Genomic DNA, 26,592 nt, shown 5'->3' on the forward strand with positions numbered 1-26,592 from the left:
CATAAGAAGATTTGATTGCACTGTAATAAAAGCCTAAGTTTTAACGCTTGCAGAGTTGCTCGGTGGCTTGGAGAAGTTGAAAAAATCAGCCATACCTTATTGTTTTTAAAACATTACCAAAAGACCAAAAATAAAATCTAAAAACTTAGATAACGAGTGCTATGTTTGAAAAGTGTCTCCTCAATTTAGATTCGAGTTTTGCAAAAATAGAATAAAAATAGAACTTTTCATTGACGATTGTCCAGTTCAAAATAAAGTTTGAAATTTTAATATACATAATGGAATTGACTTCCTACTTAAACACCAAAACAGACATTTTACTAGCGACCAGAATGATGAAAGCTACATGGAACAAAGTTAAGCCTGAAACCATTCGTAATTGTTTGATCGCTGTTTTTCAAATTTCAACAGAAGTTGACGTTAAGATTGAAAATGTTTGAAGAACCTAAAAGTGGTCACAGTTTGATGCAATTTCATATACTAATTACGTAAGTGTTAATAAAACGATTACCGTTTTCGAATGAAAAAGTGATAGTCATATTGTTGCTGTGGTTTTAAATGGTTTTAAATAAAAAGGTACGAGTCGATAAAAACTTATCGGATGAAGAAGAACAATCAAGTCAGTTTCGATTCCTTATTTAACTGAAGAATTAACAATGATAGAAAAAATCAAAGGATTTACAAAATCACGAGCAAATGTACGTAATGAATTTCTCCTTACAAACACCAGTTTTTAAAAAATACGACTGAAACTAAAATTAAATTAATAAAAAAACAAATTACTTCCATCTCGGTCGAAGTTATGCACTAACCAAATTCAAACTCCGCGAAAATGACTTCCTTCTTTTGAATAAATAAATAATAATCTTGACGATCTTAATAGTTTGAAATTTTTTCAATTTTCCATAAAATTTACCTTGCTAATTCAAACTTCAATAATTTGACTTGGAAACCCAAACTCTTCAGTATCAAATTATCAAGATTTTACTATTTTTTATTAATAAAAACTGCCACTGCTGTCAATAACTGTTCAAAGAGAGATTTCATGTTTCCATAACCTGATTGTAAATTAAAGTTTGTTTTATTCACGATAATGGTTATACAAATGGTATATTACTTTGTATATGATTAGATAAACAATGTTTACCTTAATTTGTGAAGATTAAACTTCACTCGTGTTTTACAGCATTCATGTTATTATGCATGTAGTCATCTTCATCTGCAATGAATTATTCAATCCTATTATTTTTTTACTAAATTTAAGGTTTGAGATAATATTCGCTGAACGAAAGTGTATTAATCAATCATAATGGAATGATCATAATATTCGATTTAATTAACTAGTTGTGTAATAAAGTTCACAAACCTTCACGTTCATCTTCACCTTCCTCAAGGTGAAGATCTCCATTCTTATTTTGTGGTTCCTTATAATTATAATCATCATATTGTTCAACATCTTCATTGCCCCCGGCATTTTCAAATCTGGAATAATTATAATAAAATCAAACAAAAGAGTTTGAGTTTTAAAAATCGAAATAATACTCAAAGATCATTTATTATTTTTTATATAGCTATTTACTGTAACGTGACGACACTTGTTTGTACCATCGCAGGTGGATTAACATTTTTTTAAATATAAGAGTCAATGTTGCATAGAATAATAATATCGTATACACTTTTCTTAATAGTTTGTTATAATATAAGTATTATAGCGTTAGTTATATTGCTCATTGTGCAATTCGCGTGAACTCTGTTTATATTACAAAAGATCCGCTATTGCATAGTAAAAGCACGCCCAAACACAATCACCGTTATGTCGGTTTATACCTCCGTAGTTATGCGATCAAGTCGATCTTCGCATTTGGTCACCTGATAAAACGGTACTTACCCGCTCTTCTCGATGTGATGTGGATCGCCAACTTCCTGGACGCCATGTTTCAATTTGAACCAGTTCGATTCAGCTTCGTGTCTGTCAATAATTTGCTCTCCAATGTGTTTGACATGGGTTTCGGGTTCCGGTTCCGGTGGTGGCGGTGCTTGACCCGCTGATTCCTTTTTCGCATCAGGTTCAATCAGTCTGGGTATTGGTGGTACCCCTACTGGTAATTTCACCGGTGACCTATTCAGTAGTGCCAATGGCTTACTTGAATTTTCTATCCCTGGTTTCGACGCTACCGAAGCAACCGCCTGCAATTAAAAGCCCAATTGAGATATTTTTTCACACGAGACTATTTTGCAGTTCAATTTATGGGATGGCATGTGTTTAATATTTCTGGAAAATTATATATCACAATCATAACAGTATTTTTTGATATTACTAATGTGTACAATTTTAAAAAGTGATATTCACTGACGTGATTAAATGAAATCTTTGCGGATCAGGAGCCTTTCAATGTAATGTCTATTTACATATGGTTGGACTGTGCTTTATACAATTAAAACGCTGTTTCTAGGTAAAAACATTCGAGAATACGAAAATGTATTATTATTTTAAAGTTAGTGAAAGAGTATATACATTGTATTACTATGAATTTCAATTAACTTTATATTTATTTTGATTTTGAAGGCATATTCTGTTATTACAACTACTACGAGTTAATAATAAGACAAATAAGCTAGTACGTAAAATTTTTTTCTCTTATTATCTTATTTAATCTTAAATTATAAGTAAGATATATTACCAACTCTATTAAACAAGCAGTACATTTAACACTAGTAACAGTTGTTTTCGTTGTACATGAAAATTTATAATTTGGTGAGTTCGAATAATATTTACCGTAAAGGTAATGCCTTACATAAATGAACGATGATTTTTGGTTCAAGATTCATATCAATTTTTACCTGCATTTGGTGTTTATTTTTATCCACTTGGCTCATTAGTGCATTCCGTCATATTATAACATGCGTGACAGGAAACTATTACAATAGTGTTATTTGATAATATTATTTACAATATTAAAACAATTTACAATTCATATAAATAGTGATTTTTTTGATCATACGTATTATATATACATCTTGGAATAGCATTTGCTGCTACGTGCTCTACAATATTATTATAAAATTAATACTGTACTTTTCTATATTTACAATACGAGTTTGAAATTCCACGAACGAGTGTTTTCTTTCCAATAACAATTTTTTTCTACCAAATTATATTCTCACATGATGAAGTATTGAAAACCTTTACTTAAAAATACTCATTGACATCTGAATAAATTATACTACAAAATATACATTAAATTAAAAAACTTTATTCTATCAAAATTATAATACAACTTAAAAAATTTGATATGATACTGAACTCCGATATTTCATAGATAGTAACTTACCTCGGTGACATTAATACGATTAATTGACGGATACTATTGAAGATACCAACGCATTATCTAACTTATTTATTTTGAATAACTCTTTACAATGACATCATTAAATCATAAAATATACTTTGTAGAATTTTATTCGTGAATTATTATATAGAACAATATTTAAATAATATTAATCATAACTACAGAAAATTTAAATATCTTAAAAATGTATTATAAATATTTGTTAACAAAAGAGTAAACAACACGATTTCGTAAAAAAAACAGTCTCAATAGTTTATGCTCAATCTATTGGTACAGTAAAAAAATATCAAACCATCACAACTTATTGTCTCACCTTAGTCTTCACGGCCTTCGTCACAATGTCAATTAACGTTGCATTTGTTAACAGGGCAAAAGAACAAAAAAGAACACAAGCAAATAAAAATAACAACAATTTATTAAGCTATTGAGCAACACAAAAAAAAATTACAGACACAAACATCTTGCATATTTTTCTGGCGCGTTAATTTTTTTAGTTGAAAATTCATAATTCTAACTGAAAATACGTGTATCTGCACTTTTGAAAGCAAATACCTTTTTATTTATATAAAATTAATTTATAAATTTATAAAGATACGATAGCTATGACATTTAATTTAAGACATTCATCAAAGTTATAACTTTATTAAAAAGAATATTACTAGCTGAAAAAAATTTCTAAAATGCAGATAATAGGCGTTTAAGTTTGAGACGATATTAACGTGCTATTTCAGTGACTGTATATATTTTTATACATATATCAAAGCTACTATCACTTTAACCCATGATCGAAAATTATTATTTTTTAAATATATCATATTAATTAAAAAATAACAAGTATTACTATTTAATGATTCAGCTGAAAATAATGCAAGTACGATCATCATAACTACATAACTAACATACAAAAATGGGAGTAAAAATTTACTTTCAATACATTGAAACCATCATCAATATTAAAAGTATAAAAAACCCCGCAATGACAGATTTTGCACTTGAATTATAAAATCTATTTTATTTAATATATCACACGATTGAAGGCTCAATTTGATTTTTAAATATAAATTTAAAGTAAAATATGCAATATTTCCTGTACTAATTTCTAAATTTCAGCTCCGATAAAAAACAGAAGAAATAGAAAAATACAGGAATTTCATTAGTGTGATTGCCTGTCATGGTAAGAACGTACTGCAGATTAGGGGTAAATTATACTGATAGAAAAAAGAATCTACATAGATAAGTACAATAGCACCATCTAATAACCCACCTAGAAAACTATTTCAAAGAAAGCTTTAACACAAATAAAAAATGATAAAAACATTTACACATAAAATAAATGTCTGTTTCATAATTCGTAAGCCAGTATTTTTCAAATACTGTCTAAAAAAGTTATATCGACAAGAGGCGCATAAAAATTTATTGCGCTTTGACATTTGTTGTATTCTAACTTAATGATAATTAAAATCTTATCAAGTATAATTTCAAATAAATGCAATGAAATCTCAATTTATTATAAATCGTACGATAAAAGTAATTAAATTGATATTTTGACGAGATTGCATATTAGATTAATCTTGATAGAATTACAGGCAGAAATGATAAAATAATGCCATGTAACTTAAAGCTAACACATTCATACGTTTCTGTCGATAGTCAAATCAGTATTGGCATTTTCCGAAGTCGTTTATAACGCTGAACTTAGAATGGAAATTTTGATCAATCGGTATCATTAAAGTCAACAGCATTGTTCTGTTCGTCTTCGAGTTGGGTTGAGTCCGCGGCGGCAGCAGCCTGTGGTTTAAGCATGGGCACCACAGCGGGCCCCTTGGACGACAGTCTATTCGGCGCGAATTCCTTTTTATCGTCGTCAAGATTGCTGGGCTCGTCGGGTGGGGCAAGGACCTGTTTGAGCTGCTGCTGCTCCTGCTGTTCTCGTTCGTTTTGTCGCTCGTAAGGTATAGGCCGGGCGAATTGTTCGTTTACTCCGACCGGGACAATGTTGCCGTTGCGGCTCTCAAACCTGGCCTCGTCGGCGTTATTTTCCGCGGCTTCGTCGTCGAGATGTCGATGATTTTGAGGCGCCTGTAGTGGCTGCGGATTTTGAGCAGCTTGCATATTGTCGCTCGGTCGACTTACCTGCTGTTGTGACGACGGTCGCAACATCTGAGCCAAGTTGTCTTTGTTATTGCTCTCCGCGTTGCTTGGCTTCTCGATGTGGTTATTATCGGCATTGTTATTGTAGCTGTTTTCGTTGTTATTGACGTCGTTGTCGCTGAGGCTGGCTGCATCGTTCGGAAGCCTCGGTAGCACTTGGGACCTTTCAAGCTTCGCACCTCGCACGCCTCCCACCGAGAAATGAGGAGTCTTCTGAAATAAGTGATTTTTGTGTTAAGCGTGAAGTTCCACGAAAATTTGCAATTTACCTTTACATCATAGAATAAGCGTTGACGATTTTAAAAAATTTAAAAGTTTTTAAAATCGTTTAGAAAAGTAAGTCTGCATCATAGCAAAGAAAGCTATAAATTCTCAGGACAAACGTAAAGTTTCTTGTAATCATAGCCTCATTCCTTTGAAAGTTAAAGTTAGATTCTGTTGTTGGAAATTTAGTTTTCAGCCGATATATAGCAACAATCAATTGCTATAAATGTTGTCTAAAGACGAAGCAATTAGAGGTAATAAGTTTTTCAAGTGCAAGGCCGCGCCGAGCGAACTATAACTACTTAGTTATATTATCAAGATAGAGGAAGAAAGAACGTGTCGCTTAGCCTTGAGCGCGGTGGCGTCGCACATAATGCATATCATAAATCATAGACCAGATGCAAGTCTCGGATGGAGAAGCAAAGGTGGGAAGGCAGGCAAGGTGTAAATAATTCGTACCTTGGCTTCGTCGAGTTCTCGCTGCAGCTGTATGACCTGCTTCTGCAGTCGCTCGACATTGCCGTTGTCCTCGCTGGTGACTTTCTTCAGGTTTTCGTACTTGTTCTCGATCTGCTCTTTCTCGCTGAGCGCCTGCACGTGTTCGTCCTTGAGGTGTTCGAACGCCTCGAGGTCCTTCTTCTGCTTGGCCCTGAGCTCCTGCAGGGTCTTCTCCAGTTGCTTGATGTTCTCTCGCGCCACCTCCTCCTTCTTCTTACCCTCGTCCTTGAGATCTTGAAGCTCGGCTTTGAGGATGTTGTAGCTCTGCTGGAGAGCGTTGTAACGCTGGCTCGCCTCCACGGTGTCTTTGTCGCGGAGGGAGCGTTCGCGTGTAGCCTTCTGTTGGAGCTCCTCCTTGGCCGCGGCGTTGGCACTCTTCTCGTTCGACAGCGTCTTCTCCAGCTGCACCTTGTACTCGTAGATCACTGCGCACGTTTCAAACATGTACAACAATTATCGAGGGTTCTCGCGCGCGCTCTCTCTCTCTCTCTCTCTCTCTCTCTCTCTCTCTTTCTCTCTCTCCTCTCTCTCTAATGGCTTCGGGCAGAGCTCCAGTCGCTCGTTATATTCGCAATGAGCGAATCAGCGGCTAGCTTAATGAGCTCGAAAAGACCGACGCTATCTCGCCATGCTTATTCGACTCGCTCGCTCCATTTATTTCTCTCTGCCGGCTCAGCTAATTCATTCGTAAGCTACAGTCGTTATTCGTTTGGCCATTGCAAATTTACTTTTTTCAAAAATATCAATTCATCATGTAGGATTTTCGCGAAGGCGGTAATTCATGATTTTATTATTAATATAGCTGAAGGTAAAAAAAATGTTCATGCTTAGCATCGACTGCCTCGATAAAACGAAAGAGTTAAAGTAGAGCAATTATTATTTCGAACGGAAGCTAAAAGCATCCGCAAGTTAATCGAGCTCAAGGACAGTGGTTATGAATAAACTGTAATCGCTCTACAAAAACATTCAGACCGCCCTTTGTATTAATAAATGACGTTCGAAAACCTATAGTTTCGGTAGAATAATGAATGATTTGTAAGCAGTTGACAAAACCGAGATAGAAATCGAAAAGAAAATGCAATCTGCAGTAGGCCAAGCTTCGGGAGGAAGAGCGAATTCGAACACGAGAGTGGTTTTTTGGCAGAGCGCCAGCAAGATAGCGACGGTCGGGGGTCGGCGACGAAAAGTTTAATTAAAAAAGACTCACCCTGTAATTGGGCAGCGAGCGCCTCCTGCTGCTGAGCGCACTTCACGTGGAGGTCCTTGAGTCTTGCCATTTCGGTGCTGGTCGAGCGATAAAGGAACACGAAGAAGATGACACCGAGGAGGCCGCAGACGAACAACGCCAAGCGGCCCGCTCGACCTCTACCAAGCCGCGACCCGCTCATCGCCGCACCGCCGCACTAGGATGATGATTACCAGCCTGCAACGTCCGAATTCTCATCATCTTTTGCCCCGACTAGATATTATTCTACCCGTTTAAACGTTTTATCGATACTAATGCTGCTGTTAAACCATCCACACTAAAAATTGAGTATAGTATATTTTGTACAAAATGTATATACAAAGTCTATGCAACTTGTCTAAATCTTTTCCGAGAAAACTCGTCCAAATCTTGTACATATTTTTAACACATTTTATACAAACTTTGTACAAAATTTACACGAAATTTTTAGGTATTCATCCATTTTTCCCTACTAACTTACAATATTTTATTGTGATTGTTAATCATTAAGAAAGGGCTCCATTGAAATTTCTAGACGAGAATTCATTTTGGATACAAAATATTTGGCTGTCGAACCATTTAAATTACATTTGTAACTATTTAAATTTTCAGAACACGCAACCTCATTTTTTTGCTGCTGCATCGACAATTGTCACGTATGATTTTCTGCATTCTTAATATTTGCATATACAAATGTTTAATATTTTCTTATTGTTGACGATGTCAGTATCTTAAATAAATTATATCAGTGTGGTTTAGTGCACTTCGCGTATTCTTTCTCTTGTGTTTTTTGTTTTTATTTATTATATTATTTGAACCGTTTACATGTCAATTTTTAGATTCTTCTGGTATATGCATAGAAAAATGTGCTGTTTGAAACACTTCATAGATATTTATTGAATGAAAAATATAGGCACTGAATTTTCCACAACAACCGATGAGCTTTTAGAGATGTGTCAAAAAAATTATTCAAAGAATTAATTAAATCTATGATTGATAAAATGTACGAAGCTATAATACTATTATACGATATTGAACCTTACATACTCAATAGTAGTGGTTACACGGCTCCCTTGTTATATTTTTTGTTACCTCGATGAAAATATCCGTGAACATTCTTCAAATTTAAAGGGTTAAATATTCTGATAATTAATTTTCGTGATCGCTGTCCGCTTACCGCTCAATTTACAATGTAGATAAAAATATATTTTCCTCGATTTTAGTCTATTTACTTTCTCTTTCTTCCAACCAAATTTCAAGCCAATATTAATTTTAATGTCATAGATACTTATAAAATTATTGATTTATACTGATAATTAAAAAAAATTTATTAACGACATATTTTCATTTTTGTAAATTATTATATATTTTGATTACTCATAAATTGCATTTACTGCTGAAATATAAATCTTATACTTTTAGATTTTTCACGCAACTATTTTAGAGTATAAGAAAATAAAAAATTTGGCGCTCTTTTTCTAAAAGAAAATTTCTAAAAGTAGGATGAAATAAATTTGAATTTTCGCGCATAAATCTGAACGCGCTTGGGCAGGTAAGCCCGAAGGGCCGCGTCATCTAGTAATGGGAAGGGGCATACAGCATGGAGACTGTATACAGTGTTCATGGGTGCAGCGTAGAGAGAAAGTTTAGTGACGCGCAAATCGTCCTTTGAAGCGGTGAGTCTCTGTCACGAACGTTGCCCGGATAAGTAGTTCAACAAATTTTAAGTAAGGTGAGATAAGATAAATCTATGTTATCGTGAAAATAATTAAGTTTTTAGGTAATCAGCGCGTTTATGGCAAGATCTCGTCGTTAAGACATATTGGCAAGTCAGACGGATGGATCTCAGACGAAACGTTTAGGTTTTAGTTGGTATGGGAGTAGATTTCGATGTAATATTTGTTTCTGCTTGAATTCCCCTCAAACACTTATATACTAACTGATTGCAATTTGAGCTATTAGCGGGTTATTAGCAACTATACTAAATGATTATGCTATTTTTCCACAGCTATCGGTTTACACATTAATGAAGGCATGCCTTAATGAACTAATGGTATCGGTTAGATTAATTCACTGATTTAGTATACTTGCTAATAACTCATAAGCTGCTGAAAATCAGTCAGTTAATGTATGAATGAATATCAAAATTAGCACACATAGTAATGATACGAATGTAGTTAAAGCTAGCACACGTCCATTTACAAATTTCTTTGATTATTATTAATATATTAAGTAGAAATAACATTCTTTTCTATGATGCCCGTTTAAAAGTTCGTGCTTCTTTATTTTTATTTTGTAGCTCGAGAAGACGCAAATGTCCGGAAGTCACAACCCCCAACAGCCAAACAGCCAGGTATGGTTTCATAATTGTTTCTTTAATGTGATTTTCTTACGTATTTTGGCCCATTACATCTAAATGTTTTGGATGTTGTGCCGCTAAATTGTTATGAACGACAATTAATAATAGAGTGTTTTTCATCTAGTTGAAAATTGAAAATTGCTGTTTCTTCAGCGGATTTTGGACAAAAAATGTTTTGAATAGTTTTTGTCTCCAACCCATAGTTTTCGAGAAAAAATGAGCAAAGTTTTGGAAAATTTGATTTTTTAAGTTTCCTAAAAATGTATCTTAATTAAATACATGTGGTCTGATGTTACTAGTATAATATTCTCGGTCAATTTGTTTTATTTAACGGTATAATTAGTAACTTTTGCAAGGTGAAAATATTGATTACAATTACTTATCGGATTTGCGTCATTATCTTGATATAAGGCATCGTTGCTAGTTTGTGATTACTATTGAGTATTTATAAGAAAATTGAGGCAAAGAAAAAATATCGACGATAGTTTTTCTAGAAAAACGAGAAAGCAAATGTTCTCGCTAGAAAGTGCGAATTTAATAGCAAAGTGCTGAAAACGTTTTTGAAGTTCGCGTATAAAGCCGGTTAAATACATGTTGCCCTCGAGATGAAAGTGACGTTTTTCGCGAGTCCCTAATGCAAAGGAATTCGCAAAAAGAAATACTCCTATAAATCCTCGCTTCGACCAAAGTGCAGTAAGGTACGGCATCGACAAACGCACACGGCGCTTCGAAAGTATTCGGCGGCGCAACAAAGCGTAAACGTAACGAGCGTTGAAGGAAAATTGATGGCTGGCTGAAAAAAGAACGATAGCACGTCGACTTTGCGTTCCTAAAATGCAAAACGGGCGCGTACACGAGCTTATCGCTCGGGGCGATTTCGGCCGCAAACTCGCAATTCATGCGTGGTGGGCGATCTGGGCGCTGAATTATGGCCGCGGCTCCGCGCTCTCGGCCACATGAATTTACGCGCGCCGAGACGCGCACAGAGATTTCCGACGTCGCGAGTAAACAGCGCTCCACCGCGACGGCAAAATCATCCGAATTTCAATATCGGACGCGCGAAACGCACGCCGAGGCCGGTCTGCCGCTCTCATCCCCCGCGGCGGTTATTCAAATTTTACTATCGAGAGAGACAGGCTCGTGTCGTCGGTGATCGGTGACGCGCGCAATGTGGCCCGAAACTATTGTTCAATCAATTGTACGTCGGATGAATCTTGAGTTTTTCGAATAGTCGCGTCAACGTACATGGCACTGATGTCCGCGTAGCGCTGCAAGTGGACCTTAAATATTCACGCGCGCTGGCACATTAATGCATCGTATGCAGAGCTGCCAAGCACACACAAACAACCTCGACTACAGGATGATAATAATACCCAGCAATGAATATCATTAGGCAAAATCCATTAAACATGAATGTAAGCCAAGATTCCGAATGACATATTTGCAACTGTTGGAATTGTATGCACGCTGATGGAATCGTTGATAACGCGAGTTTAATACTCCCACATACGCATTTTATCGTGTCTTTTTCGACTCAAATTTTCTTAATCAGCGATAAAATTTTTCTACTGCAACTATCCCGATAAGCGTCTTTCGTAATCGTATTGTTCCTGACGATATTGTTCGAGTCGCTTCCTCGACGCACATGTCATATTTGGAGCAACGATTGCCCTAAAATCATCTGGCTTTGTTTGCCAAACAGTCATAATTTACGAGTACAGTTGGGCAATTATTCGTCGACAACATCTCCGATCAATTACAGCTATTATTTCATAAAGCTATCGATGATGTTGCATGAATTCAGAAAAGTGTCATACGTTAGATAAAGACTTTACATAATAAACACAGATCTAAACATCAGTTTTGATGTAAAAGGTAAAGGAACGAACAACATTTTTGTGGTTTTAAGATAATCTATGGCTCTGCACGATATGAAAGTAAAGTTAGCCTCGTATAGTATTGCTTCTGTAAAATTGCTAATAGTAATTATATAACAATATGCGTGAAGAATTCTTTTCGTATAAATTTCAAAAATTTAAACCGACCAATAGCTATCCAGCGTAAAATGTAATTATTAAACATTTTTGAGCTGTTCAATTCGAAAATGCAAATTAAGATAGTCTGCACTCGAGTATCTTGAAAAAAAGAATGGAGCATGATGCAATGAAACATTCATTAATTAAGCATCTTTTTGACTTTACGTGGCGCGAAAAGAAGTCGTGGCTGAAGCGCTAAGAGCAACACGGGAAAACACTCTCTGTGCGTCTCTCGCGGTATAAAACGAGTGTGGCTGCGTGCAAGTATTACAGGAGAAAGAGATGCAAGCCGGGCGAGCATGGTCGCTGAATATTTGGTAAATTGTACATGACATGTAAATCAATTCCAATTCTCGCGCCAAATCTTTCGTCACACCAGCATTCACGCATTGGTGGGCCGCGAAATGCTCCCGAGCTCTGTAGCTGCCTTCACTGCTTACGATTTCGAGCCGAGAGCATGTGCTATCAAGCAAGAAATCGTAAGCAGTGAAGGCAGCTACAGAGCTCGGGAGCATTTCGCGGCCCACCACTGCATTCACGTCAATCGTATGCCATAACCTCTATCTACTATTGACCAGTCACAATCAATAGAGGCTTCATTTCCCATCATTCTCCTTTTTAGTAAGAAAAAAAAACGTAATAACACCAACATATACATGTAGTTTTTGCATTTGTGCGCTTCATGTGCAATTTTTCCGTTTTATGTATTGTTACGAAATATTTGCGAAAATACGAAATACAAGAACGTCTTATAGAATGACACTTGTGTTTGAAGTTTTTTCGACTTACTTGACGTAGCTGATCTTGATAAAATTTTTACACAGAATGACGTAATAAGCTCAAGCCTATAAAAAAAGATGTCTTAATTCTTTAAAACTTATCTGGATAACTGTGATATTTCATTTCTATCAACATTTAAAAAAGAAGCTTTCATTGATTGTAGGATTCGAGAAAAGGATTTACTCAGAGCTTTCTTTGATAAATAGCGTACAGAGTGGATAGAAGTTGAATTGTAGATTTAACGTTAATATTTAACATTACGTAATAATAATAATTATTATTTTATTTTATTATTATTACAAATAATAATTATGTTGAGACGGTAGATTTAAAGTTTAATGTTTAACACTGTCAATAATCATGAGCATTTGCCATAATTAAAATCACGGTAAATGAGTAATTAAAAACTTATCCAGAGCATTTAAAAATAAATTATAGCATACTGCTTTAATAGGTAGGAATCTTGAATGGACTAATATCAAGAAAGCTAGAGATGAAATTCATGCATAACCGAGCATACCGATATTTCCAAGAAACAAATGTCTGCCGCGTAGAATTCCATTGTATACCTTAAAAAAAAACTATGCAAACTATACAATGGAGCTATATTTATGTCCTGCACGTTCTTGTTCCTTCTGTTTCACTTCTGTTTCGCAAGCACATAAAAGAAATCTGCTACGTTAAAATAAGCTTTGTTTGTAGCTGACAGTGAAGTGAGTATTACCAGAAGCAATGGATTGCGTTGGCTTCGAGTAGTATCGAAGAAACGACGGGCGTAAGCGCCCAGAGCAAAACAGATCAAACGCTAATTAAAATCTCCAATTAAAAAGGGTCGCGAACTTAAGCCATTGCTCGCTCGAGCAGACAATTTTAACTGGCAATTAAAATTGCGAAGATGCAATTTCTTTGAAGGATAAAAATAAGACGACAGAGATTTTACGTTACTTATGGAATATTATTTATTTTAATAAACTTACGTTTATTTAAATTTCGAAATAGCAAAGCTTTAATCAAGATCTTGTCATAATTACATCGAGTTTTAAACATTCCAATGCAATTTTCTTATAATCTAATCGGCTTTCTATCGCAAGACGCAAAAGAAATTGTTCGTCAGCGTCAGAAAGGCTTTACCGTTGAGGAAAATAGTCTTTATCAAATTCTTAATGTTTTATCGATTTAGAAAAATTCAACGGCGTTCTTCGTGCTATAACAATTTAAAGGGAAAAGCACGGAGGTTTAACAAAAATATGTTTAGTGTCGATGTAAAATGAAAAGAATAGACTCAAGTATTGTACCAAAAACCAATGATTATTACAGCGATTTGTCTATCGTTCGTAACAATCACCAGGAGCTTAATAGCAGCTTATATAAGATAAAGCTCAATTATTTGCAGAGCTACAACGCATGCGTTAATGTTATTAAGGCAGTGTTGAATGAAAAAGCAATTTAATCTCAAGAGCTAACGTTAAAATCGCTCAAGCTCACCTCGCAGTATCGAACGTAAATTATTCAGTGGAAGCTGGCACGGCTATAAACCTTGAACTTTATTAGCAAAGTACGGCTGATTTAAGCATCGGGTATTACGGCTTTGAATGATGTTACGCTTGAGTGTTATGAGTATGTGGTAACAAAGATTTTTTGTTCGCCTTCTATCTAAATAAATTATTGTTAGAAAAAATATCCTTTTTGTTGTTGTAAACAAGCACAATTGTTTCAAATTTTTGCCAACGGTCCATGCATCTGGATTTAAAAAGTGCTCGCTTCCCTCAATAGAATAAGCAAATAAGAAAAGAGGATAAAGCGCGTCGTAGGTAAATTCGAGAGAAATTCGGTGGGTCAGCGTGAATATGCCACGAGAGGGTCAGAGGGGACGAGAGAGCAGGTCGTTCATACACACGAAACTTGAAGAACACGCAACGGGTCGAGACTTCTGAAAGGCCGTTTTTTAAGGGGTTGGGCGCCCGCTAGAGAGAAGTAGACCGTGAGAACTCTGACGTAGGTGGGAAAGAGAGAGAGAGAGAGAGAGAGAGAGAGAGAGAAAAAGAAAATCGCGCAAACATCAGCACTATATACTTGCCGATAGCTTCGGTCGATTGAGCGAGGGAACGAAAAGAATGAAAGAGAGGCTCAGACCGACTTTCCTCTTGCTTTACTGGTCGTTGTCGTCGTCATCGCTAATTCGCTCGAAGACACGCGATCGCCAACAACATGACAATGACAAGGCGAGTGAGAAAAGGATGATGCGGTTTATGGCGCGCAAAGTGGAAGCATACGAGTTGGTTGGCGTTTTCTTTATTGGCCTGCTTTCAGGAATAAGACAGTTTAGTTGAAACGTGTGTATCCATTGATGAAATTTTGCCTGATTTATGCCGAATCTACGAACAGAACTTATCACAAATGATTCGTGACAGCGTACATCTATCTAACAACTAAAAATACTTCTCGTACAGTTAATTTTAGAAATTTTAAGAATACGTAGTTGATAGCTAGTCGAATAACAAGAGTAAGTACACGATGCAACTCTCAAATTTACTTTGCGACTGACCCGTAAAAGTCAGCTAATAAAGCCGACTACGTACATAAGAGGAACATCCAAGGAGGAGTTGACCATTCTTTAATCCTTTTAATAGGCGACGTTCCATATGTGCGTATTCACTCGTGGATGTACCTGAGCCGCTAGATATTATCGACGTATAATTGTCATCCATCATCGTCATTCCATTTGTGATATTTGTTTACGTCACGTACATTACAGTAACAACAGTAGAAACGTACATTACAGTGTTATATTACGAAATTTGATTTCAGGTAAGCTGATTATGGAAGTGAGAATCAATACAATACTATTTATAATGATTTTCATGAATGCGGAATGGAATCACGCTACTGCTAATAAAGCAAAAGATTGCCAATGCGTCTCAATTTGGCAATGCAACGAGAAATCTGGAGATAATCTCGACGATGAAATCATTAACTTACGACCTGTGAGAAGCGTAATTGTACGGTAAATGCTTTCTACTAACGCGTTTTTCATTTGCGCTAACGAGGCAATATTTTACTTGCTTTGTTGAAGCCTTCACGCTAATCAATTTTCATCTCGATTTATTTCTTAGGAAAAGAAAAGATTGCGATTCCATACTTGAAATCTGTTGTGACCTTGACCAAATAATATTTTCTGAAACGAAGCAAATAAGTGTGGCTAATTGCGGAATTCGTCATTTTGAGGGAATCAACTCAAGTATGACGAGCAGAAACTATTACGAAACGAAATTCGGCGAGTTTCCTTGGACGATTGCAGTGTTGCATAACACAGCTGACAAACAAGATGAATACATTTGCGATGGAGCCCTCATTCATCGGAAAGTTGTTTTGACAGCTGCGCACTGCGTTGACGGGTATACTTTCTTTTACGTCCAGTGCATGTTTCGTGAAAATCATGTATCTACAGCATTCGTATCAGTGTCAATGTCTTTCCACGTTTTACCTTCAGTTTTTAATTTACAGGAAAATTCCAGAGAGAATTAAAATTCGAGCTGGAGAATGGGATACCCAAAGTACTAACGAAAAATTGCCGCACCAGGATCGCGCTGTTGAAACTATTATAATTCACGAAAATTACAACTCTGAATTTTTTTTCAATGATGTTGCACTTTTGATCTTAAATCGATCATTAAAAATAACGAACAACGTAAATGTCATTTGCCTTCCTGAATCTATTAATGAATTCAAAACTACTCAATGCATCATCAGCGGCTGGGGTCTAAACCATCTAGGTAACGTAAACTCTGATAAATTAAAATTAATAATTTTCTTGATACTTCTATTACTAAAGCAATATTGTTTACAGGCGACTCGTACGAAAAGGTTTTGAAAAGAATGAATTTGCAAATATTACCTCGAATTATTTGCAAAAGAGCTCTACAACAAAGTGGATTAGATAGCAATGTTTTGCTCGATAAAAGTCTAATCTGTGGGACTGATAGAGTTAAAAACAGTATATGGAAGGTATATTATTTTATATTAATTATCTTATCAATAATATCAATAATTTTACTTTAATTGAAGCACATTATCAATGCTTGTATTTTTCTAGGGAAACGGTGGCAGTCCTTTTGTTTGTCCTTTGAAAAATGACAACCAAAGATTTGTTCAGGTAGGAATTTTAGCCCAAAACGTGGGATACTCTGAGCGGGCTCCTAATATTTTTGCAAGTGTTATACAGGCACGCATATGGATTGATGAACAGTTACTGTTTTACAACTTAGATAATACTGAATATCGTCCACAAACACATATATACTAATAAGCGTCTATATATGTGTTGATATTAGAATGCATAATTTGCTTAAAAAAATCCACTTTTAAATTATTCTAATATTGCAAGATAACGTTTCTGCTGATTGGTCATTTGAATATGTATAATTTTCAATAATTTTCAATGCTATATGATTTTTTCATTTTATAAAAATTATTTTTATTTTTCAAATTAATCGCATAGAAATAATTCAATACTTTACCGAGATCTGACATGTTAGTCAGCGGTATATCAATATGGCGCCATGGAAGCCTACCAGCATAGGTAACATAGGGCAAAGTAGTGTTTTTATACAAAATATTAACAATAATGAAAAACATGCAAATGGAGATCTGCTTACCCTAAAAATTTAAGGGGAAAAAGAAAATTTGAAAACTTTATTTTAATTATCTATTTTTTACAAATTGTTTTTAGTAAAGTAAAGCAGATATGTCAGGTTCCATAAACCATCATTTTAGTTTTGTGTTCACGAATTGATGTATATACTATATCGGTGTCTCAAGGTTGTATTTTGTAGTTTAGTTAAGAATTTTAACCAATAAGTTTCCATAGTAAGTGAACGCAATAAAAGTGTTTTAAAAGATTTCCATCGTTGCTCGTCCATAATTGTTATTTTCACCTATAGACTATATTTCAATAGTAATATTAGGCTTATAGCACATATTGTCCATCTATTTGATTAAAATTCATTACATTGTTAGTATTAATTTCGATACTTAACGTTTATGGAATAGTATTGAATTTGTTACTATCTTATTAAATAAAAGCAATTGTTAATTATTATAGTTTTTTCATTATTTATTTTCCTAAGGTCACCTTATTTAACTGTACTATCAGTACACCAATGATCGGAACAAAGTTAGAGTCTTAAGTCATTCTTCTGACTGACGCATTTTGTACACTACTTTTTATTAAATTATTTCTAGATGCAATAAAAGTAATCGACTTTGGTTTCAAATGATGACGACATTTATGATGTATGTAACTATCAGCACATGAAAATATAAATATAAAAGATATAAGTTAATTTGAAATATTGTGATTGATTTTTATAACAATTTAAAAAAAGGTGCGATTGATGTCAAATTTAGTTATGGTTATCAACGACTTGAAGCGTAATCAAATGGAAACTTAGGCTGATTACGCGTAAGATTTTATTTCCCGCAAAATCGACGAGGAAGACTATGAAAAAGTGTCGATTATGGAGGAAACGAAAGCTATCGACTGTGGTTTGGATTTAACATCAGACCATTCGCCAGTACTAATTACATTACATTCATAAGTGTTCATAACAGTCAACAGCTACATGAAAAAAGATTGGAAAAATACGCTCTTTTTATCGATGAAAGTCTTACTTGTAACATACCTTCGAAGTCAGATACCGAAATAGAAAATGGTATTAACACACTCAACCATCTCCTGACCGAAGCTTCTGATAAAAGTTCTACTACTAAGAATAATAAAAAGTCTTCACAATTTATTTTAAATAAAATAACTAAAAAAATTAAAGAAAAAAGATTGCTAAGAACAAGATCAAGTAAAGAAAAAATAAAATAAAACAGCCAAAAAGAAAATATTATATTAGTAAGAAATTTACAAACACCAAATAAACTTAGTTAATTAAATCTAACAGAAGCAACAGATTATTCACTAAGAAAAGTCACCAAGAGACTTAAAAGATCACCTGTATTTATTTTACCTATCAAAAAACCTTATGGCAAATGGCCCAGATCAGACGAGGAAAAAATCAACACGTTTGTAAATCATCTATGCACTGTATTCAAATCATATCAAAGAATAATCATCACACAAGAAGATAATTCATTGCTAAAATACCTGGACGTCCAAGATACTACATCAATTGCAACAGTTAAAACAAAGGAACTATTACATTTAATTAAAAATATTAATAACAAAAAAGCATTCGGCTTTGATAATATTACATGAAAAATGATTAAAAAGCTACCTATAATAGCAATAAAATTACTTTTAATGCATGTCTTAGTTATTTTCCTATCCAATGGATAGTGGCAGAGATTATTTTAATCTCTAAACTTAGTAAAGAAGCAGAAATGGTGACGTTATGTAGACCGATTAGTTTTTAACTAGTACTCTCGAAAATTTTTTGAAAAAATAGTAATAGCTAAAATCAATCCAATCATAATCAACAGAAAACTTATTTCAGACCATCAACTCCGATTTAAGTGTCATCACTCCATGATACAAGTAAACAGAATAGTGATAGTCGCAAGAAAAACAATATCGTACCTGCATATTCTTTGACATCGTATAGGTTTTTGATAAAATATGGCGTAAAGGACTTCTACATGAACTAAAAAGATGTTTATCAAAGAGAACCTTTTATTTGTTATTCACCGCTAATTTGCCAAAGTTGTCAAAAATCACAGCAGTAACATATGCAGACGACACAACCACCTTCATATCACATTCGGGAGCAATAATAGCAAATAATACAAAATTGTATAAATAATTATCTACAAAACTGGCTAAGCTCACAGAGAATTAAAGTAAATGAAAGTATATCAACATATGCGACTTTTACACTTAGAAATAACACCTGTCTATCTATTAAACTCAATGATAAGCACATACCACTATAAAGCAATAATGTCAAGTACTAGGGAGTTCACCTAGACCAGAGGCTTAAATAGAAAGAGCACAAATTTAGAAAACGTAAACAACTGGGACTGAAATAGAGGGAAATATACTAGCTTATTAGAGGAAAATCAGAGTTTACAAATGAAAACAAAATACTTCTCTATAAAGCAATAATTAAATCAATCTGGATCTATGGCATTCAATTATGGGGGAACGCTTCAAAATTAAATATTGAAATCCTGGAAAGATTTCAATCAAAAATCCTACAAAACATATAAGCTCCATGATTCGTATCAAACGACAGCATTCGAAATGATTTACAGATATGATAAGTAAAATAAGAAATCAAAACGTTTTAAGAAAAATACAACACCAAATTACATAACTATCCAAATAAACTCATCAGCAAACTTCTTTAGACAACGATCACTTTCACTAGCCTTAAGAAATACAAATTGATGAAGATGTAAATAAATCAAAATCCATCCCATAAACATATAAGCTAAAAATAAAATTAATATTTACTGGAGTATTCTTCTAAATATCTATGCCTAATATTAATTTATCATATTAGTAATCACATTTACTTATTGTGCTAATGTATAAGACAGATTATAAATAAACTCGGAGTAAGTAAAAATATTTAAATAACATTCATGCAAAATGGACGAAAACTTGAGTGATTTATTAAATATTATAGACGATCTTAACAATATAAGAAGTGAATTGCAACAAGAATGTGATGAAGAGAAACGGTTTAAATCGCAGAAAGGAGGGTGATGGTAAAGACATCCTTAAGACTCTCTTACATGGGAGTGGAAAAACGTTCGAGCGGACGCCCCAAAAAGAGAAAGCTTGTCTGCTAGCGGACGACGGACTGTCCGCTGTCAGAGAAAAAATTGTTGGCTGGGGCTGGCGGACGAAGAGTTCTCGTCCACCAGCGAACAATCTTTCGTCAAAAAAAACTCTCTTTTTGGGGCGTCCGCTCAGATTGTCTGCTGTCATAATTTCTCAATATATACCCTTAAAGATGCTGTATTGATGGAACATCGATTAGTAATTGTATTATAGTAATACAATTGATACAACCATAACCTTCATTGAATTTTTAACACTTTTTCCTTCCGTACCTTTCCAGAAATGATAAAAAAGGTAAGTTTACATTAATTATGACTATAGGGAACCAAGACTAATTTATGAGTGCAGATACATCCGCAATGGATACTATACGAACATTTTGAATTTGACTTCTCAAGTTAAAATAAATATAGTTTCCGACGTTGTGGACAAAGTTTCCATTCTTGATAATATGTAATCAATGATTGATAAAAAAATGAATAAGATTTCATATTTATGAATTAAAATCTATTCATTTATGATATAAAGTCAAATACACTTCAAGATATGGATTGATTATTTGATTAATTAATAATATTTATTAAAAAATAGCAACAATAATAATAAAAAATTACATATTAGATCATATATTAAAATTTTTTATTTTTAAACAATGTATGTCTTATGTTTCAATTCTACTATATTTTTAATTAAAAATATAGTAAACAATCGCATTTTGCTTCTATTCTGACATGCATATTGTTTATTACCGTTTTACATCAACAAATTGGCCTTAGAGAAAAAAACGTGACAGGGTTTTTTTTCGTGATTTTTTTTCCGTTTAAACAATTGCTGTAATCAGCTTGTAAAAATAATGACTTTTATGATAATTTGTTTAAATAACTTTTCATAAATAATTGCAAATGAAACAAAAAAATACGGATACTTTTTTCTTTTCGACACGAAACATATACATATATATGCCCCAGATAATTCGGGATCTTTGTTTTTTAATTACAAGAGATTTTTTAGTATTGCAATGATAGTGTTAGTGTCGTCAATCCCAATCACGATTTCATGTGAATACACGTTATGTCTCTTAGAATTGATTCTAAGCATGTTTTCTTTGTTACGTCATTGGTGTTGATGCCTTCAAATTCAGATATGGCTTTATGGAACCGTATAACGGCGATGATCTGACTAAAGAAGGGAACATTTTCAATTACAGGTTTTCTTGTATGAGGCGCTGTATTGTAAGTGCCTTTGAAATTTTGATTAAGCATTGGTGAATTTTGATTGAAAAATTTGTGTCGTCGTTCTCGTCAAGGAAAAGCATATATTCACGCAAGCCTGTTAATCAAAAGATAATAAAAATATCTCAAATTTACAGAAGCCAACAATTTTGTTGCTCGTGGCTATGTCTTTTGCTACGCATAAATTATTTTATGCTAAGAGGTCTGGAGAGCTAAGAATTTAATATAACTTATGGCATACTGGAATATTATCAACTTTTTAGTTTATTAAATAACTTTGTCTTCCATGTTTAGTTAGGTGATACGCTTTTGAAACAAATTTTATCCATGAAAATGACAGTTATTTCCTGGAATAAATAGTTGATTATCCAACCTTATATCAAAAATTCAGCACGTTTACGATGTTCTATTGACGAAAAAGAGTTCATAAGGCCGAATTGTTATGTTAATGGCTATCACAGGTTAGTCGTTTGTTGAATTTAAATGTATGCTGTAATGCTAAAAGTATAATTGTACTGTTAAGATCTTAATCGAATTTTAAAACAAATCAATCAATCTTTCCTAGCGTTGCTATAAAACAGCAAGCTGAGGATAAGTGGCTAAACCTGTTTGATTTTTACTAGAAAAAGCTGCTCTTAGAGAATACAAAGCCATCAACGATATCCAAGTTGATTCTGGTGACAAGTCACCTTACGATTTTTTGTACAACAAGATTAATCTCATTTTTCAGCCGACAGACTTTCCTGCTATATGTCCGAATAGGAAACCTGTTTCAAAAGTACCACCCAATAGTTGGCTGGCTAACAGTATTAAAAAAGCCAAAGAATCCAGCAAGCAACTCAAGAAAATACGTAACTTCATCATATGAATCAAGTTAAAATGCAAAAATTCAAAAATATATTGGTAAACAAACACAAGAATGTTGAAACAACAAAGACTTTAATGTGATATTTAACTTGATGGATATGTTACTGATTGATTTAGTTGTATTTAACTGTGATTTAAATATTATCAAAATAAACTCGGTATATAAGTTAGTAAAATTATTACAATGTTTTAAGCTGATTTTTTTATCCAAGACCGACCATAAATTACAATTTTAATGTCGAAGTTCACACTTAATTACTCTTTGAGGATGTAAAATTTCCAATAAAATTACTAAGTAGCTTGTCTTTCATATAATAATTTACATGTAAATTAACGCACAAAATTATCGATTAATTTTTAGTCGTGCAAAATTGGACAACATATTCAAAAAATTATCGCGATTAATATTGTCAACAGCTTACCATGAATCCAGTTTGTGAATGTACTTTGTTTTTTATTGTAGTTGATTGTAAAATAGTAATTCAAATTAGCCTACTTCAATTTGCTAAGACTGTACGATCATGAGCAGTAATTTTTGCGTAACTACAATCACTAGCGCGCTCAATCCCTCCTTAGTCCGCACTTTTCCATCTTCTTCCTTGATTTTATGGAAAACAGATCTTACGTATAATCGGCCTAAACCTCTAATCGATCGTGCTTGAGTCTTTGAAAACCATTTCATTACAATTGACGTTGATAATCTCAGCTATTTCCAATTTGTCATAAAAAACCAACTATAATAATTCGTAATAATTCATAATAATTTGTAATAATATAATTGTCATTAAAATCAATTATAATATTACAACTTAGCGATAAGGATAATTTATATTTTTATGTATTGATATTCAAATACATCAAATATTTCGACATAATTTGAAACTATTGTTGATTACTTTTATTGAATTCGCAAACAATTTAATAAAAAGTAGTCTATGAAACATACTGCGGAAGAATTAACCAAGACTACTTTATTTTGATTAATACTCTATTTATAGTGAAGCCAACCTATTTTGATGTAATTAATGATGTATAAGACACTTCGCATATTTATCTTTTTCGTTCTTTTTTCGCATTTATTTTGATGCAAGAATATAAATCAAAATTTTTATTGGCGAAATTGAAAATTCGAAAATTCAATGTGATTTAATATGAGATGTAGTCGACAATATTATTTATTGATCCATTTGAAAAATCATCAAGTTTCAAAAACACGATAAAAATGCAATTTTAATTCTAAACACATAGTTTTCTATGATCATATGTTTCACGATGTAAATAACATACTTCAATAGACGTTCAAGATTGTAATTAGACTATTTAAAAAAATTATTTCAATATTTTACATAACTGAATAAAGCTAAAATCACTATAATATTTTATCGCGATAATCTAACGAATTGTAGCTTTTATTGCCTACTTTGTTTATTCGAAGTTAAACTTTCGTATAGATGATCAAAATTCAATGAATTTCTTTATCTTAGTATTAGTCGGTTTTTATTTTAAGATTTGTGTGAATATATCGATCATACTGCAGCAATTTTTTAGTACACAACAAATATATACTATCATATAACAGTTGTTCACGTGGCTACTTATCAACCAATCAGATCTCGAATAAGTTGACTTCACTTTGTCAAAGTTCTCTTTATTATAAAGAGAGACTTCAAGATTTTATAAGAGAGAATACTTATTTACGGAATAACTCGTGAAGTTGATTATCATCTAATATAGAAGTATATTGACCTCAAAAGTAAGGTGATCTTAGGGAAATATGTAATAAAAAACCTAATCATTCTGAACTCCTTTATTTTGCGGAAAAGAGAACCTTACACATAATCGGCCTTGCGTGCTACAGGAATGATTTCCGTTGTCCGAACGGTAATTAGAAGGCCAATTATAGGGCCATTGCATGAGTATACAAATTACATACATCGTAACAAGCTTAAACGCTAAATTGTATAATGACGAATCAAGCATTCTAACTATCTTTGATTGTTCAACAATGAGCGAATAAATAAGCTTATCCTACTACAAGCTTAACGACATTTTTTCTCTAACTTTTCTTACTTTTCGTTACGAAACGGCCGTATTTCAATTTTTTATTAAAATCTTTGTAATAGGTGGAAGCAAATAAACGGAAGTTTATTTTATAACTTAAAAATATTTAAAAAGCGTTACCTTCACAAATTGAAGTAAAAATCGATTTTAGTAATGCATCTTTAAGGCTTTGGCGTGATAATTTGCGGATAGTTCATGTTATTTAGTTGCGATTTTACACAAAATTTTATATTGTTTTTTTGTTATCGTACGAAACTAATACAGTGCTTTTGTTTAAACTGACGTAAGAGATAATTTACTCAAAGGTAGATAGCATTCTTTTAGAACATTTATTTTTATTTTATTTAATAATACCTACGGTAATTTAGCTTTCAGAATTATATATAATTCTAAATGATAATAGAAATAGACATCCGGATATATCTACGATGAGATAAAAATATGACGAAAATTTGCATAGAGGACAAGCTAATTAACATATTAGATAGCGTAAATGTAAGAATTTTGTTAATCTCTCGTATATTCATAAAATATTTGTTTGATAATTATTAGTAAAACTTAATATAATAGTGCATTTTGAAAATGATCATTTTCCGCTTTAACTATTTTGGAGCACTTTGAGTGCAGCATAATTTCAGAGATAAAACACGTGCAAATTTTGCAAACTGAATATCTAAACACGAAGGTCGTTGTTCGAATAGCTAAATAACTACAATTATACCGTAATACTTATGAACCGTATTGTGATAAAATAAAATGAATGAGTTTTTAAAAGCCACGATTTCATTGAAAAAACTAAAATAAAATTATTTTAAATAAAATTAAGTATTTTGACAAAATAAAACGAATGAGTTTTTAAAAGCCACGTTTTCATTGAAAAAAATAAAATAAAATTATCGATGGATTAAAGGACGATGGAACATATGAACATTTGACCGTTAACGTTCGGATCGTGCAGTGTAATACCATTCTCTATATCGTACGATCGTTTGTACACCACAAAGCAAAGAAAAAAACAACTCATGCGCCATCAGTATCGAAAAAAGGATTTCAAAGCATGAGATCACGCTTCAGGAAAAAGAAAAAAGAAAAACAAAAGCCAAGGATACATGAAGCACATCAGAGGTAGCTTACCGGACTGGATGAAAAGGCGACAACCTCCTGTGTTTCACTCTCAGCTCTTCATATTCCACAGCGTGAAGGACGCGCCGCGGACAGTTCTTCGCGCCTCACAGGTCCACAGACATACACACACGCGTGCACGTACAAACACACATATACACACGGACTCGAGTGCGTGGCTATCCGCGCACCTTTTTCTCCGCGAAAAAATGAAAAAAAAAGAAAGAAGTAATAGAAAGGAGGAGAGAAAGATATAGCGTGACAGACGGCTATTTAGTACGATGCCATGGACCTATGCGGCTTTATCAACACTGGTATTTATACAGATACACGCACATATGCACTCGATGGAGATTCAAGCATGCAAACACTTGTCATGAAGTGCCGCTTGCTATGCGAGCTTTAGCAATTTGTGTATTTGTTCCAGAATTGACGCGTCGTCTGCGATCAAAAAAGTGAGGTTAGGCACCGAGACAAGTCAGTCCAGCTCTTACAGCTCTTGCAGCTGGTACGAGCCCGAGCGTCGCACGTACACATTTGTGATGACACGCGAACGGCTAGCTACTCGACTGCTGGGGGCTCTTCGCCGCTTGCTTTCTCCCTTCCTCTCCCCTACTTTTTCCTGACTGACGAGGCACACCGCCTTACATGTATGTGTTTCAGATAATAAATGTATACCTTTATGGATATGTGAGTGTGTCCCTATTGTATCCCACAAACGGGACGCGCGCGCACATGCAATTCTCTCTGTGCAGCAAGGAGCGACTACGGGAACTGATCGCTGATAATCTTTTGGTTATTGCACCTCTTTGTGGCTCTTGTGGGAAGAGTTGCGTGTTGTCTATGCGCTTCTTT

The 26,592-nt window shown here is 33.8% G+C and overlaps 2 protein-coding genes across 10 annotated transcripts; one reads left to right on the top strand and one right to left on the bottom strand.

Moving 5' to 3' along the window:
- Window positions 1-374: 374 nt before the first annotated feature.
- On the top strand, window positions 375-17,729 carry LOC131663919 (phenoloxidase-activating factor 2-like). 9 transcript variants are annotated; one of them, XM_058934692.1, is made up of 8 exons: window positions 408-488; window positions 577-698; window positions 9,788-9,841; window positions 15,472-15,667; window positions 15,777-16,058; window positions 16,168-16,436; window positions 16,511-16,668; window positions 16,757-17,729. In XM_058934692.1, the coding sequence occupies exons 4-8, from the start codon at window positions 15,483-15,485 to the stop codon at window positions 16,964-16,966; spliced, it is 1,104 nt and encodes a 367-aa protein (XP_058790675.1). In that variant the 5' UTR covers window positions 408-488; window positions 577-698; window positions 9,788-9,841; window positions 15,472-15,482; the 3' UTR covers window positions 16,967-17,729. The 9 variants fall into 9 exon arrangements, with proteins under 9 accessions (XP_058790676.1, XP_058790675.1, XP_058790677.1 ...); XM_058934700.1 differs by lacking the exon at window positions 408-488 and having other exon boundaries at window positions 571-698; window positions 16,757-16,816; window positions 16,886-17,729; XM_058934693.1 differs by lacking the exon at window positions 577-698 and having other exon boundaries at window positions 375-488.
- Window positions 692-26,294, bottom strand: LOC131663918 (probable E3 ubiquitin-protein ligase bre1). The gene is made up of 8 exons (XM_058934690.1): window positions 25,750-26,294; window positions 7,471-7,686; window positions 6,225-6,688; window positions 5,484-5,714; window positions 1,889-2,187; window positions 1,367-1,482; window positions 1,148-1,219; window positions 692-1,058 (listed from the first exon to the last, which is right to left on the bottom strand). The coding sequence occupies exons 2-7, from the start codon at window positions 7,649-7,651 to the stop codon at window positions 1,170-1,172; spliced, it is 1,341 nt and encodes a 446-aa protein (XP_058790673.1). The 5' UTR covers window positions 7,652-7,686; window positions 25,750-26,294; the 3' UTR covers window positions 692-1,058; window positions 1,148-1,169.
- Window positions 26,295-26,592: the final 298 nt, after the last annotated feature.

Source organism: Phymastichus coffea, unplaced genomic scaffold, assembly GCF_024137745.1.
Source record: "Phymastichus coffea isolate CEN01 unplaced genomic scaffold, Cenicafe_Pcof_1.1 PCOF00039, whole genome shotgun sequence".
NCBI classification, from domain to species: Eukaryota; Metazoa; Arthropoda; class Insecta; order Hymenoptera; family Eulophidae; genus Phymastichus; species Phymastichus coffea.